At 35.8% G+C, this 17,409-nt stretch overlaps 1 protein-coding gene across 1 annotated transcript in view; it reads left to right on the top strand.

Annotated features, from left to right (window-relative positions):
* Positions 1 to 15,336, top strand: part of FAM151B (family with sequence similarity 151 member B) — a 29,143-nt gene extending 13,807 nt beyond the window's left edge. Inside the window, exons 4-6 of the mRNA XM_032847701.1 lie at positions 3,079 to 3,296; positions 6,805 to 6,940; positions 14,915 to 15,336. Coding sequence (XP_032703592.1) covers positions 3,079 to 3,296; positions 6,805 to 6,940; positions 14,915 to 15,074 — 514 coding nt within the window. The 3' untranslated portion in view covers positions 15,075 to 15,336. The remainder of the gene's footprint in view (positions 1 to 3,078; positions 3,297 to 6,804; positions 6,941 to 14,914) is intronic.
* The last annotated feature ends 2,073 nt before the right edge of the window (positions 15,337 to 17,409 follow it).

Genomic DNA, 17,409 nt, shown 5'->3' with positions numbered 1-17,409 from the left:
AATCAATAAGAGGAGAGTGAAGAACCACATGGCCCTCTCAGTTGATGCAGAAAAAGCATTTGACAAAATACAGCATCCATTCCTGATTAAAATTTCAAAGTATAGGGATCAAGGACCGTTTCTCAACTTCATAAAATCTATTTATGAAAAACCCACAGCAAATATCATTCTCAATGGGGAAAAGCTGACAGCCTTCCCTTTGAGATCAGGAACACGACAAGGATGCCCACTCTCACCACTCTTGTTCAACACAGTATTAGAAGTCCTAGCAACAGCAATGAGAAAACAAAAAGAAATAAAAGGTATTCAGATTGACAAAGAAGAAGTCAAACTCTCTGTCTCCGCAGATGACATGATACTTTATATGGAAAACCCAGAAGACCACCCCAAACTACTAGAACTCATACAGCAATTCAGTAATGTGGCAGGATACAAAAATCAATGCACAGAAATCAGTTGCTTTCTTATACACGAAAAATGAAAATATAGAAAGGGAAATTAGAGAATAGATTGCATTTACTATAGCACCAAGAACCATAAGATACCTTGGAATAAACCTAACCAAAGAAGTAAAGGATTTGTGTTGAGGAACTATAGAACACTCATGAAAGAAATCGAAGAAGACACAAAAAGATGGAAAAGCATTCCATGCCCATGGATCAGAAGAATAAACATTGTTAAAATGTCTATACTGCCCAGAGCGATCTATACTCTCAGTGCCATCCTGATCAAAATTTCACCAGCATTTTTCAAAGTGCTGGAATAAACAATCCTAAATTTTGTATGGAACCCAAAGGACCCCGAATTGCTAAGGAAATGTTGAAAAAGAAAAACGAAACTGGGGATATCATGTTGCCTGATTTCGAGCTTTATTACAAAGCTGTGATCACCACGACAGCATGGTGCTGGCACAAAACAGACACATAGACCAATGGAACAGAGTGGAGAGTCCAGATATGGACCTGCAACTCTGTGGTCAAATAATCTTCAACAAAGCAGGAGAAAATATCCAGTGGGAAAAAAGACAGTCTCTTCAATAAATGGTGCTGGGAAAATTGGACAGCTATGTGTAGAAGAATGAAACTCGACCATTCTCTTACACCATACACAAAGATAAACTCAAATGGATAAAAGACCTTAACGTGAAGCAGGAATCTATCAAAATCCTAGAGAAGAACATAGGCAGTATCCTCTTTGACATAGGCCACAGCAACTTCTTTCAAGACATGTCTCCAAAGGCAAAGGAAACAAAAGTAAAAATAAACTTTTAGGATTTCATCAAGATAAAAAGCTTCTGCACAGCAAAGGAAAGAGTCAACAAAACAAAGAGGCAACCCACAGAATGGGAGAAGATATTCATAAATGACACTACAGACAAAGGGCTGATATCCAAGATCTATAAAGAACTCCTCAAACTCAACACTCAAAAAACAGATAATCACGTCAAAAAAATGGGAAGACATGAACAGACACTTCTACAAAGAAGACATACAAATGGCCAACAGACAAGTGAATAAATGTTCATCCTCATTAGCTATCGGGGAGATTCAAGTCAGAACCACATTGAGACACAACCTTACACCAGTTAGAATGGCCAACAACAACAACAAGTGTTGGAGAGGATGTGGAAAAAGGGGAACCCTCTTACACTGTTGGTGGGAATGCAAGTTGGTGCAGCCATTTTGGAAAACAGTGTGGAGATTCCTTAAGAAATTAAAAATAGAGCTACCCTATGACCCTGCAATTGCACTAGTGGATATTTACCCCAAAGATACAGATGTCTTGAAAAGAAGGGCCATATGTACCCCAATGTTCATAGCAGCAATGGCCACAATAGCCAAACTGTGGAAAGAGCCAAGATGCCCTTCAATAGACAAATGGATAAAGAAGATATGGGCCATATTTACAATGGAATATTACACCTCCATCAGAAAGGATAAATACCCAACTTTTGTATCAACATGGATGGGACTGGAGGAGATTATGCTGAGTGAAATAAGCCAAGAAGAGAAAGTCAATTATCATATGGTTTCACTTACTTGTGGAGCATAAGGAATATCATGGAGGACATTAGGAGGAGGAAAGGAAAAGTGAATTGGGGGAAATCGGAGGGGGAGATGAAGCATGAGAGACTGTGGACTCTGAGAAACAAACTGAGGGTTTTGGAAGGGAGGGGTGGGGGATGGGTCAGCCTGGTGATGGGTATTAAGGAGGGCACGTATTGCATGGAGCACTGGGTGTGGTGCATAAACAATAAATCTTGGAACACTGAAAAAATAAAATAAAATGAAAAAAAATTGTCTGCCTTCTGCTCGGGTCATGATCCCAGGGCCCCTGCCCTGCTCAGTGGAGAGTCTGCTTATCCCTCTCCCTCTGCCTGCCACTCCCCTTGCTTGTGCTCTCTCCCTCTCCCTGCCCAGTGAATAAATAAAATCTTTTAAAAAATAAATATAGTAACTAAAATATGGTTGTCTCTAGACTCCAGAAAAGATGTTTATGAAGTGAAAATGAAATTTATAAAAGTTTTAAGAGGATGTTATAATTTTATACTTTGCAGTCAGTTTTAGAAACATGTTTATGCATCCAAACTTAAAAGTATACATGAAAGAATAGAGTCTCTTTTCTCTGAGGTCATGAGCCAGTAGAGACACAGTGCCTAGGTATACTGTAGGGATTTTCATAAATGTGAATTTTCAGGTTATGAGTATATCTAATTTTTAAATCTTATGTATAGATTCTCTGAAGACTGAGTATTTATGTCTTTTCTTAAATTATTTTATACTGAGTGTTCCTAATACAGTTTTTGAAACTTCAGTCTTTCTACAAATAGTGGCATTCTTCATGTGTTTTTAGAACCCTTAAGGTATCCTCATGAATAATAAGTATAAGTCAACAATTTGAGATATGGCATATGTTAACTTCTCCTCTGATGTTAATGTGATCTTTGATTTTATTTAGTTCAGGCATTATCGTATTACAATTTTGTTAGGAAGTTGAAAACATTGAAACCACTAGTCTAAAAGAACTTTTTACTTTTACTTTAGGAATGTATCTCATTGACAACAACTATGTTTTTAGTCTGGCAGCTGTAGAACCATCCATGATGCTCCTGGAAAATGTGAAGAGGCATCTGAAACGTCCTGTGTGGATTAATGCTGATATTCTTCCTGGTCCAAATGGAAATAGCAGGGTAGTGGATGCAAAACCTTTTATAGACACGGTGACATCCTTCTTTCCAGATGTGACATTTTCCCTGGGTTGGACAACAGGATGGCATCCTGAGAAAGTCAATGAAGGTAATAATTTTAAAAATGTATTTCTTATGGGTCAAATTAAAATCTGCTCAAAATACAAAAATAACAGGTTTAAATACAAAACCAAACTCTTATTCCAAAATCTAAGAGCCTAATAGAGATAAAGTTCTGGCCCTAAGGCATCTGTATGTCTCTTCTTTCTTTTCTTTCAGATAGACTGCATTTGTTGGTGACATTGTATCACCAAGCTTGGATGGGAAATTTGCATGGTCTAGATTAACCAAAGATGCCTCTACAAACTTTAAACGAATCCTGAATTGGTCTCTTTGAACTTGCAAATCACTCTATACTCTTTTTTTTTTTTCCCCTTTTTACCTTGGAGCATACTTCCTACATCAGATGAACGATAAAGAAGTACTTCTCCCGTGATGTGAGGCCAGAAGGAGGGAGAGGGTTGTTGAAGAGCCCAAGTTCTACTCCCTGGACATTGAAAAGGGCTCCATAAGTAGTTTGCTGGTTTCATCTCTTTGTCTGGACAGGGGAGTGGGAGGCCATGAGACTCTCCTCTAGGCTGGATCCTTCTTCCCTTTCATCTGTTCACCTCAGGATGGACCCAGATTTCAGCTTTTTTTCCCCCCAGTTGAAACTGATTATGCTGTTTGGGTTCATCTTTCTATTTCTTCATACATCCTTAGGCAGTGATTTACAGGTAAACAGCTCGAAAGCCATCAGATGCTCTGGAGCTCCTGTCCACATGGTAAAAGTAAATGAAGAAGGTATTTAGAGCATATGGAGATGTTAGTCTTTACCCTGGGTTCAGGGAATTCCTCTTTTACTTACTTTCAGTTATTGTTTTTTTTTAAGCTTTTACTTATTTATTTGACAGAGAGAGAGAGAGAGCATAAGCAGGGGGAGAGCCAGAGGGAGAAGCAGGATCCCCTTTGAGCAGAGGGCCTGACGTGGGGCTGGATTCCAGGACCCTGGGATCATGACCGAGCTGAAGGCAAAGGTCAAACTGACTGAGCTACCCAAGCACCCCTGCAATTATTGTATTTAGACGTTAACTTTTTAGTCCAACATAAGCAGAGTAACTGCTATCTAGTGAGTAGTGACATTTAGGTTCTAACCCTCTGGACCAACAATTGATGTGATTGAGACAAAGAATAATATGCTTATCATAATTCTAATTTTTTAGGCATTTTATTTTTAATTAGCTTCATTAAAGAATATTGCTTGTAATTCAAAGTGTTCAAAGAAGGTAAATGAGAAATAGTTTATCGACTTCCTTACTGATTCTAAACTCCTTTTGTCACTGTTTAGTATAATTCTGGTTTAACCTCAGGCTTTAACTAATTAGACTATATCTGGATTTTGAATTCATTTTGGTGTTGAATGTGCCAGGCTGCTTTTCTCCCATTGGCCTCTTGTCATTACCAACATATGCTTTATACTTCCTTACTTTTTATTTCTTATAAATAAATATTTATTTATTTTAGAGAGAGAGAGAAAGAGAGGGAGTGCTTGTGAGTGAGGGGTGGGACAGAGGAAGAGGGAGAGAGAGAATCCCAAGCAGACTGCACACTGAGCTGGAGCCAGATCTTACAACCCCGAGATTGTGACCCAAGCAGAAATCAAGAGTCAGATGCCCAACCGACTGAGCTACCCAGGCATCCCATGTTTCACAGATTTAGAAAAGAGTTTATAAATTTATAGTCATGCAAATGTAGCTTCTGTTAGCAATCCCTTTTTCTAATTACAAAGATTTTCAGATTTTCAAGGAAAGCAGAACATTGCCCTTCTTTTATGAGGAATTTAGCTGCTAAACTAACATATTCACATAAGCTTTCTGTAAAATATTCCTTTATTTACCAGTACTTTTTATAAGCTGTTTTTGATAGAGGCTGCTATTTATTTATTTATTTATTCTGTGAGGGAGGGACAGAGGGACAGGGATATAAGAGTCTGAGGCAGACTCCACACTGAGTGTAGAGCCCAACATGGGGCTCAGTCCTATAACCCTGAGATCACCACCTGAGCAGAAACCAAGAATTGGGCATTTTAGCCCACTGCATCATGCAGATGCCCCATAGAGGCTATTATTTTGAAAATATAATTTTTTTTCTATTTTTTTAGAGACAGAGAGAGAAGGGGGGAGAGAGGCAAAAGGAGAGGGAGAGAAAGAATCCCAAGCAGGCTCTACACCCAGTGCAGAGCCTGACAAGGGACTTAGTCTCACAGCCCTGAGATCATAACCTGCGCTGAAATCCAGAGTTGGTCGCTCAACTGAATGAGCTACCCAGGTGCCCCCCAAAATATAATTTTTTTTCCCAAAGCTTTTATAAACAAGCAAATGTGTTTTCCACAATCTCTTAACATGATTTAAAACCCATATATAAAAGTAATTTTGGGAATGACTGGTGGCTTATTCAGTTAAGCATCCAACTCTTGATTTTGGCTCAGGTCATCATCTCAGTGACATGGGGTCGAGCCTGGTGTCAGGCTCCATGCTAAAAGCATGGTCTGCTTGGGATTCTCTCTATCTCCCTCTCCCTCTAACCTTCCCCCACTTGCATACATTCTTGCTCCCTAAATAAAATTATTTTAAAAAAATGAAAGTCATTTTTCTACTATTTCTACTTTAAATAAAATGTATAAGTAGTTTGGACTAGTCAAAAAATAATCATGAAGATAATTATTTCTTAAACATCTACTACCTAGCAGGCATCTTTCTGTTGAAAAAAAAAATACTTAAGTAACAAACACAATGGAAAATCTAAGTTTATTTATGTACCTTTTTAAAAAGATTATATTTATTTATTTGAGAGAGAAAGAGCAAACGTCAGCAGGGGGAGGAGCAGAGAGACAAGCAGACTCCCCACTGAGTACGAACCCCGACATACTCGATTCCAGGACCCTGAGATCAGGACCTCAGCTGAAGGCAGATGTCTAGCCAAATGAGCCACCCAGACACCCCCAGAAAATCTAAGTTTATAGAGAATATTAGTAAGGGAGATAAGGTCACCAGGGTGGCTCAGTCTGTTGGGCATCTGCCTTTAGCTCAGGTCATGATTCCAGTGTCCTGGGATAGAGCCCTTCATCCAGCTCCCTGCTCAGCAGGGAGTCAGCTTCTCCCTCCTGCTGCTCTTGTGCTCTCACTCACTCTCTCCCTCTCAAAGAAATAAGATCTTTAAAAAGAAAATGAGCCAGATATACCTAAGGTAAGAGCCTTAGAATCTTTAAGATAAATATAGTATAAAGGTTTGAGTTTTTTGCCCTTGAGAGATTAGTAAAACCTTTTTAATATTTTAATGTTTTATTAAACTTGCTCTTAAGTCACTTGTGGCATGATTTAATCTTGATTTTTTGTCTCTATTTTCCATTCAAAATATTTTCATGTATTAAGTGGTAATTTAGTTCACTCTGAATCCGAATAGAGCTTTTTATAAAATACCTATGAATTACCTACTCATAGGTAATTTAATTTAGTTTTTTATTTAACTGACTTTTAGGATTCCAGTTAGAAAAATTGAATTTCTTTCTTTCATTTCAGGTTACAGTTGGACAATGGTGAAAGAAATGGAGTATATATGTAAGGAGCTAAATCAGCCTGTAACATTTCCTGTCAGAGCAGCATTAGTCAGGCAGTCTTGTTCTCAGTTACTTTGGCTGTTAAAGAAATCAAACAGGTATGTGTAAGTTTAACAAAATAGCATATGCGTGTGAGATGTGTGAGAAAGAGAGGATGAAAACTGATTATGGAAAGACAGTGCGTGGGCATGCCAGGCTGGCTCGGTCGGTTAAGTGTCTGCCTTCGGCTCACGTCGTGTTCCCAGAGTTGTGGAATCGAGCCCCACATTAGGCTTCCCTGCTTCTCCCTCTGCCTCTGCTCCTTCCCCCACTCATGCATGCGTGCTCTCTCTCTCAAAAATAAATGAATAAAATCGTAAAAAAAAAAAAAGACAGTGTGTGTGAGAAAAAGATGGAGACAGAGAATGAACACTGATTGTGTAAGTGAACAAATCCCCTCACTTGAAAGAAGCTCCTGATTAATCTTCACTTACATAACGTCATGTCTTTCACCTCTATTCCTCACAAAAGTTTCTGAACACGGTAGGTGCCCAGTAAATGTCCTTTTTCTATTATGTTATACACTCTCAAAAAGTTTTAAGTCGATAAAATAGTTTCTCTTTGAATTCTATCTTAATTTCAGAAGTTTCTTCCATATAAAAATTTTATTATTTTAATATATAATAAAAATTAGTTGGACTACCTATTAAATATCAAAAGAGATTATAAATGTACAGATATTGAAACAATTTTGATACTGTCTTTAATATACTAGTTAGTAGAACAAGGAAAATCCAGAAATAAACCCAAATCTATCATGGAATTAGTTTAGGGAAAGCTAGCATTTCAAATCATTGGTGCAAAAGTTCAGTATGGTATATGAGAATAGGCCAACTGTGCAGAAAAAAAAAAAAACCAAAACTGGCACCTTTCATTCATCTTTCTTCCAAAATGAATTCCAGGTGAATTAAAGACTTGAAAATCAAGCATTAAATACACAAAGAAAAAATATGATATTTTCTGTAGGTTCAGAGTGGAGAAGACCTTTCTTAGTAAGGCACAAAACTTAGAAGCTATTCTCGCTGCAAAGTTACCAGAGAAAGAAGTCTAATATTAAAAAATTTATATATTTTTTTCCTTGAGCTCAAATTAAGATAGCTACCTCAGAAATGCAGGGAAGAAAGTGTTCCAGAGAATGAATGGGTTTATAGGGTTATATACTATTTTAATCTTCTAAAATAAATAAAATAATAAATTTAATAATATATTTATAATAAAATCTTACATTTTATAATAATATAATAAATTTATAATGTATTATGTATAATATAATACTACTACTATACTATACTATAATATAATAAATAATACCTATTATGTAGGTAAGTTTCTGTTAAGAGCAATCTCTGTTAATAGCTCTCTTCCTGGTACAAGCTGGCTGTTGAGGAGGAGGTAAAGAGATTTTCCTGTATCTGCTGGGGTTTTGTTTTTTAACTCAAAATAATGTTTGTGCCATCTTGGGGTGGCTCTTGGCTCCCACATTTCTATGTCTTTATTTTCTTATTTTCTTTATTTGAGCTTTCCGTCTTGTTTCTTGATTAAACTAGATGCACAATAAACTAGAGAAGGCAATATCCTAAGGAAAGCAAGAGCATCAAGGTAGGAGTCTTCTGGGTCCTTGACATGTGGAGGCACAAAATCAGCCCTGAATTATTTGTGCTTTTCCAGCTATGTGAGAAAGAGAGCTAGGCTTGTTTAAGCTATTTTTAATTTAGGTTTCTATTATAACAGCCAAACTATATCCTCATACAATACATGAACTCATACAAATACCTATATATGAAGCCCTTAAGAAAATCTACAAAGTAAAATGTTTTCTGATTATAATACAGTAAACCCAGAAACTATAATAAACCCAAAATAAAAAAATAATTCTACTACCTAGATGCCTAAAAAATTTCTCTTAAAACAACTTTTGAGGAGGGGCCTCTGGGTGGCTCAGTGGGTTAAGCCTCTGCCTTCGGCTCAGGTCATGATCCCAGGGTCCTGGGATCGAGCTCCATGTCAGGCTCTCTGCTTAGCAGAGAACCTGCTTCCTCCTCTCTCTTTCTCTGCCTGCTTCTCTGCCTACTTGTGATTTCTGTCTGTCAAATAAATAAAAAAAATCTTTAAAAAAAAAAACAACTTTTGAGGAAAAACTTACAATTGTGTGATACAAATTGACAATAAAGAAAACCTACACAAAAGGAACAATGGGACACTGCTAAAGCAGTGGTCAGAGAAAAAAGAAAAGTCTTAAATACTTGCATTAATAAATATAAATATGTTAATAAATATAAAATGAAAGTAAAGCATCCAACTCAAGAAATTATGAAGCTATATAAAACATAATTTTAAAAGATAAAAGAAAGAAATTAGTGAATCATTAATCAAAAATATGAATAAATCTAAGAGCTGGTTTCTAAAAAAAAAGATAAATCCATTATCTAGGTTTTATTTTTTTAAAGATTTATTTATTTATTTGTTTATTTGACAGAGAAAGATCACAAGTAGACAGAGAGGCAGGCAGAGAGGGAGAGAGAGAGGAGGAGGAGGAAACAGGCTCCCCGCTGAGCAGAGAGCCCGATGTGGAACTCGATCCCAGGACCCTGAGATCATGACCCACGCCAAAGGCAGAGGCCCAAACCACTGAGCCACCCAAGTGCCCCCCCTTTTAAACTTAAATGTTTTTTAAATTTATCTGACAGAGAGAGAGCACAAGCAGGGGGAGCGGCAAAGGGAGAGGGAGAAGCAGGCTCCTCGCTGAGCAGGGAGCCTGATGCAGGGCTTCATTCCAGGACCTTGAAATCATGACCTGAGCCAAAGGCAGATGCTTAACTGACTGAGCCACCCAGGCACCCCTCTAAGTAAAATCTTTTATCTGTTGCTTAAATTTTAAATTTTGAGTTACTACAGGAATAGTCTGATACCTACAACTATGGCTTTTCCGTGTTCACTCTTTCCTTATCTTCATAGCTTCTTGGAACCAAACCTAATTGAAGAAAGCTTCCACTTGTAGCTCAGGGATGCCATTCCCACTGTTGCAAAGTGTTTAGGTGGAATGTGCCCCTCATCTAGCAATGTCTTTGGTAGGTTTTCTCTGTCATCTACAGACATGGGCAGATTCTCTTCACTTCTTTACATGCAGTTGATTAAGTATCTGCCTTCCGTTTGGTCAGATCTTGGATCCTGGGATCAAGCCCTGAATCAGGCTTCCCCATCAGCTGAGAGTCTGCTTCTCCCTCTTCCCCTCCCCCACTTGGTGCACATGTGCTTGCTCTCTCTGTCTCTCTCCATCTCCCAAATAGATGAAGTCTTTAAAAAAAAAAAAAAAAAGGAGGCAAGACCAAAAAAAATTATGCATCATATGATTCCATTTATATAAAATTAAGTAACGGGCAAAAATTAAACTGTACTGATTAGGGATGGCTATATAGGTAGTAAATAAAGAAAAGTAAGAATATGACTACCACAAAGGTCAAGAGTGTGAGCAGTCCAGGGTAGAGGAAATGTTGTGATTACAGAGTGACATATAAGTACTTCCCAGTGTACTGGTGGTTCTCTACTTCTTGATTTGTGTTTTGGTTAACTAGAGTTCATTTTATAATAATTCATTAAAATGCATATTTATGTATTATGCATTTTTCCTATATAATTTCACAATGAAAAGGGATTAAAAATGAAACCTGAGAATTGATTTGAATAAATACAATTTAGGTACCCTGAGGTAATTTTTTTTCCTATTTCACTTCAAATATAATAGAGAGAGGATTAAAAGAGCAGAGTAAGACTGGAGAGCTCCTTTTTTAGCCTGAATTCATATCTGTTTATCATAAGGTTAGTCACTATTGTGTTTAAATAAAATAATAAAGATGCCATTTTAGCAAAAAAAATACAGGTTTTTTTTTAGTATTTTTGTTTGTTTTATTGAGAAATACATGAAATTATATCACTGTATAAGTCTTTTTCTAAGATTTATTTATTTATTTGAGAGGGAGAGTGACCCAGCGGGGAGGGATAGAGGGAGAGGGAGAAAGAGTCCTAAGAAGACTCCGTGCTGAGCGTGGAGCCCAACTTGAGGCTTGATTCCACGATCCTGAGATCACAACCTGAGCCAAAACTAGGCGTCTGACACCTAAACAGCTCTGCCACCCAGATGCCCCCATCACTGTATGAGTTTAAGGTGTACAGCATGGTTAGATTTATTTATATTGTGAAATGATTACCACCACATGTTCAGATGTTCAGTTAACCTCTGTCTTCCCATATAAATACAATAAAAAGAATGAAGATAAGGAAAAAGAAAGACGATTTCTCCTTGTGATGAGAACTCAGGATTTACTCTCTAAAAAACTTGCCTATGTAATCATAGAGCAGTGTTAGCTCTAGGCATCATGTTGTACATTAGATCCTTAGTACTTACCTTATAACTGTAAATTTGTACATTTGACCACCTGCCCATTTTCCCCTCTGCGCCCTCTACATCTGGTAACCGCAAGTCTAATCTCTTTGTTTATGAGGGTTTTTTTCCTTTTAGATTCTACATGTAAGTGAGATTGTACAGTATTGTCTTTTTCTGTCTGACTTATTTTACTTAGCTAATGCCTTCAAGGTCCATCCATGCTGTCACAAATGGTAAGGTTTCCTCATTTTTTTAGCTGAATAATACTACACTGTATAAATGTATATACCACAACCTTTTTTATCCATTCATCCATTGATGGACATTTAGGTTGTTTCCATGTCTTGGCTATTGTAAACAATGGTTCTGTGAACATGAGAGTGTGGATATTTTTTTAAGTTAATGTTTTTGTTTCCTTTGGATATATTCCCAGAAGTAGAATTGCTGGATCATAGGGTAGTTTTGACACTCCTCTGTACTATTTTCCATAGTGGCTGAACCAAATTATAATCCCACCAGCAGCACACAAGGATTCCCTTTTCTTAACATCCACATCAGCATTTGTTATCTTTTGTTTTGTTGATGATAGCCATTCTAACCTGCATAAGGTGGTATGTCATTGTGGTTTAGATTTACATTTCCATAATGACTGATGATGTTGAGCATCTTTTTATGTACCTGTTGGCCTTTCATATATCTTCTTTGGAAAAATGTCTGTTTAGGTCTTTTTTTTTTCTTTTAACCCATTTTTAAAATGGGCTTTTTGTTTTTTTATTATAATTTGTTACCATTAGTTTTTTTCTGAGTTCTTTATGTATTTTGGATATTAACACCTTATCTATAGTTTGCAAATATTTTTACCCATTCCCATTCCAGAGGCTGTTTTCACTTTGTTGATTTTTTTTTTATGCTGTGCAGAAGCCTTTTAGTTTGATTTAGTCCCACTTGATTATTTTTTATTTTGTTTCATGTGCTTTAGGTGTCATATCCAAAAAAATCATTACAAAGACCCATGTCAAGGAGCTTTATTCCTATGCTTTCTTCTTGGAGTTTAATGGTTTCAGATCCTACATTTAATTGTTTAACTCATTTCAAGTTAATTTTTGTGTCTGATATAAGATATAGGTTCAGCTTCATTCTTTTACACGTGACTATCTAATTATCCTAGCACCATTTATTGAAGAGACTTTTTTTCCCATTGAGTAATCTTGGCTCCTTTGTCAAATATTAGTTGACATATATGCTTGGCTCTTGATTCTGTTCTGTTGGTCTATTTGTCCATTTTTATGCCACTACCACACTGTTTTGATGACTATTGCTATATAGTATAATTTGAAATGAGGAAGTATGATGCCTCCTGCTTTGTTCTTCTTTATTAAGATTTCTTTGGCTATTTAGGGTCTTTTGTGGTTCCATATAAATTTTAGGAGAGTTTTTTCTACTTCTGTAAAAAATCCCATTGGAATTTTGATAGGGATTGCATTGAATCTCTTGGTAGTATTAACATTTTAGTATTAATTTTTCTAATACATGAAGACAGAATATTTTTCCATTTATTTATGTCCTCTTTGATTTCTTTCATCAGTGTCATAATTTTTGCATAAACATCTTTTACCTCTTGATTAAATTTATTCCCATGTCTTTTACTATTTTTGATGCTATTGTAAATGAGATCAATTTATTTCTTCTTCAGAAATTTCGCTATTAGTGTATAGAAATGCTACTGATTTTTGTAAATTAATTTTGTATCCTGCAACTTTACTGAATTCATTGATTAGATCTAACAGGTTTTTGGTTGAGTCTCTATACAAAGTCTATGTACAGAATCATGTCATCTGCAAATAGAGGCAATTTGACTTCTTTCTAATTCTTACACTTGTTATTTCTTTTTCTTGCCTCATTTCTGTAGCTAGGACTTTCAAGACTATGTTGAATAAGAGTGGTGAGAGTAGGCTCCCTAGTCTTGTTCCTGATCTTAGAAGAAGAGCTTTCATCCTATCATCATAGAGTATGTTGTTAGCTGTAGACTTGTCATAAATGGCCTTTATTGTTGAGATATATTCCTTCTGAGCCTGATTTATTGATTTTTTTCATGAGTGGATGTTGAATTTTGTCAGATGCTTTTTTTGCACCTACTAAAATGATCGTATGATTCTATTCTTTCATTCTATTAAATGTGATGTATAACATTAATTTGTGTGTGTTGAACTATCTTCACATCACAGGGATAAATCCCACTTAATCATGGTGAATGATTCTTTTGTTGTGCTGCAGACTTCGGTTTGGTAGTATTTAATTGAGAATTTTTTCATCTATATTCATCAGGGATATTGACTTAACAGTTTTCTTTACTAATAGTGTCCTTTTCTGGATTCGGTATCAAAATAATGCTGGTCTTATAAAATAAATTTGGGATTGTTTCTTGCTCTTCAGTTATTTGGAAGAGTTGGAGAAGAATAGGTGTTAATTCTTTACGTTTGGAAATATTCACCAAAAGCCATCTGGTTCTGGGCTTTTCTTCATTGGGAGATTTTTTAAATTGTTGATTCAATTTGTTTACTAGTAGTTAATCTATCCAGATTTTTAAATTCCTTCTGATTCAGTCTTGGTAAGTCGTAAAAATATAGATCTTAAAGAAATTCTCATTTGTGTGTGTGTCTGTGTGTGTCCTCACCTGTAGCTTAAAATTTCTTTTTACCAAATGCTGCTGTGGAATAAAATTCCACATAAAATTCAAAGTGCATCTCTAGAATGGAATCACAATCCTCAAGGACAGGAATGTGCCAACATAGCAAGAACATATACCTTGGTTAGACTTTCTTAGTAGTAGTAGAAGAAGGACTTTGGAGATTTTTTTTCCTGCATTCTGAAATGTTTATGGGGAAAATAAGTGTGGAACTACTTAGCAGCTTTGCATTTTCTTAGACTCTGATGCAATAGTTTTGTAATAGAAGTAATGTCTACTGGAAGAAATGAAAATATATAATTTAAATAACTTTAAAATTCTGAGTATATTCTTAACATCCATGATAAATCTGCATATATTATTATTGTTTTTTTAACGCCCAGAAATGGATCTAAATTTATTCTGTTTGGCATCCTTAGTGACATCCCTTGGCAGTCTTATATCTCATACAAACACCCCCAGAAGGGAGAGTGGGGCCACATGTAAGTGAATATGAATGTTGGTAATGTCAGTGACATTGTATCTCTTCATAGTCCCTTGCAGTCATGCCTTTGACTCTACCTAGGCTACTGAAAAAAAACCCAAATTAGAACTGTAGGTTTTGTGTAGGGAACAAATTCCTTATTCAGCATTATAATCTCTTCAGTTTTTTTGTCCAAAATTTGGCCCATTTTCAGGGTTACCAGTCTGGGTTTCCAAAGCCATTTCACATTCCTATAATTCAGATATAGCAGTTACCTAATTTAGATGATGGCAATGTGAATTTTTTTCTCTCTAGTCCTTTTGATGTTCATGAAGGAATGAAACAGGAACTATATGTTCCAGCACTGCTAATTAATTTTTTTGTCTGTGTGAATTTGGGTTAAAGATAAATGAGAGTAACTATTTTTAGGCTTATTGGAATTCCTCATCACTGTTTCTTATCTTTTACTTTTCAGTATAAAATTCTGTTTTATTTTAATGCAGGTACAGCCTGACTATTTGGACTGGGAAAAATGATAACTATTCCATTGAAGATTTGTTTTGCATTAGAGACCATTTTGACAAAAAACAAGTTTTCTATGATATCTTGGAACCACAAAACCATGAATTTAAACAAGCCATTGGAGTCAAAGTTAATCTCTAAGAGGATTCTTCTAAATTATTTCATGTTTTGGTTTCATAACCCTCTGCTTTGGTCTGAATTAATTACCATATAAATTGTGATGATGATATGCTCTAATTCATCTAATCAAAAAACACTTAGTGCTTATTTTATTAGGCTTATATCCTTATGATACTGTATGTATTTAAAAGATTTGGAAAGAAAAGAGTTCAGTGGGCCTGGTCTAATAATAATTTAGGACAATTATGTTTTAAACCCCTTTATAAAATGTAATTTTGATATATTGAAGGTAATTGAAAGAATTTACATGTCATAACCTATAATCATATTCCATGTGATACAGGTATAAATCACATTTTGGTTGGCCTTGCATTACAGAGATTCCACTAATTTATGGTACCTTCTTTCTCTTTTCCTGAAAAACTGGTTATTTCCGAGACTAAGGAAGAGTAAGAGGGCTTTAAAGATGTTTTAATTTTCATAGAGGTGAGCAGCTTTGTTGTAACAGAATAAAATCCATTTACTGAAAATATAGATTAAATTAGATGGACCTAGAATTTCCATATTGTTGAGAGCATGCTGACAACTATATATGTTTTTTTATATTCTTTGTTTCAATTATAGTATTTTATCTGTAGTAAGTACAGTCCTACTGGAGAGCAGAATCTTAAACCTAGTAACATATCATTTGATTTTCAAGTTTATCACCAGGACCACCTTAGTTCAGGCCCTTGTTTTACTGCTAGAATTTTAAAAAGTTCTTCATGACTTCATTGTTCACATTCTACTCAGAAATACGCTGAGTATTTCTGCTGAAGAAAACTTTTGTAAGCACCTCTTGCAAGATCAGAAAGCTCCAAGGGTCTCTTAAATGTCACTTTATTAAGTTTAACTCTTTCAAGATCTTTCATAATGTAGCCCACTCTAAACATTACCTCAGTGACCTTCAGCGTGGTCATCATTTCAAAAATGCCTGCAACAACAATGGTCGCCAGATCTTACTTTAACAGTTAATTTTAACTATTCGATATTGTTCACTAATTATGTCATACATGTTAGTTTTATCTGCTCAGCTAGGTTATATAAAGTCCTTCATGGTAAGTGAACATTCTTAACTGTCCTTTATAGTGTGTGCCATAATCTTAAGCAAGGTATTCAGAAAAACACATTACTTCTTTCATTATTGAAAAGAAACTTACCAATGAATGTCCTAAGATACATAATTTGTCTTTGTTTATCAACCATTTTCTCCCAGAGAATATTAGTGTATAGAGAAAAGAGCTTGGGTTTTGAATTCAGATAGACTTCCCTTACAGCCCCACTTCTTTCCCTTCCTAGCTATAGATTTTGGGAAATATTTAACCCCATTGAGTCTTGGTTTCCTTACCTAAAAAATGAAGGGAAAATGAGGATTCTTTTGAAGAGTTGTTATGAAGATTGAGATTCATGGAATAGAGGCATCTTGCTCAATGCTTAATACACAGAAGGTACTCAACAAAGTTAGTTCCCTTCTTCTAGACCTGTCATGTGATCATGTCCATTGTAGATAGAGAAGTAAGGGGTATAACATGAAACATTGTAGGTATATATTTAAAGAAGACAATTATATTTCCACTTAAAATTTTAGCTCCACTAAATGCAGTGCTATTTATCAAATAACACCTAAAACTTCACTTTTTATGGTTGTTTGCCAAAAGCAAAAATGCAATTTTATAATTATAAAATTTTAACAATAGCAACAAAGAATAACTCTTAAAATTATAGTAAAAATTATTTACTTTATGAATTTTCTAAAATTACCACTCTATTATAGAGTTGAATTTATGAATGAACTGCATTTTAATGAAGTTTTAAATAAAACTAATTTGTCCAGAAGATTATTTTTGCTACTTGATTGTCTGACCCTTGATAATACACACATACACTCATATATATGTGTGTGTGTGTGTGTGTGTGTGTATAAAAAACACATATATGTATTTATTTTTTTAGAGAGAGAGGTGCAGAAGGAGAGGGAGAGAGAGAGACTTTATTTTTTTTTTAAGATTTTATTTATTTATTTGACAGACAGAGATCACAAGTAGGCAGAGAAGCAGGCAGAGAGAGAGGAGGAAGCAGGCTCCCTGCTGAGCAGAGTGCCTGATGCGGGGCTCCATCCCAAGACCCTGGGATCATGACCTGAGCTGAAGGCAGAGGCTTTAACCCACTGAGCCACCCAGGCACCCCAAGAGAGAGACTTTTAAGCGGGCTCTACGCCCAGCATGGAGCCAGACACAGGGCTCAATCTCATGACCATAAAATCACAAACTGGGATGAAATCAAGAGTCAAATGTTTAACCAACTGAGTCATCCAGGG

Source organism: Lontra canadensis, unplaced genomic scaffold (assembly GCF_010015895.1).
Source record: "Lontra canadensis isolate GAN:19392208 unplaced genomic scaffold, GSC_riverotter_1.0 scaffold4, whole genome shotgun sequence".
Taxonomy (NCBI): domain Eukaryota; kingdom Metazoa; phylum Chordata; class Mammalia; order Carnivora; family Mustelidae; genus Lontra; species Lontra canadensis.
Note: the sequence above shows the minus strand (reverse complement) of the source record. Positions and strands in the feature narration are given on the sequence as shown.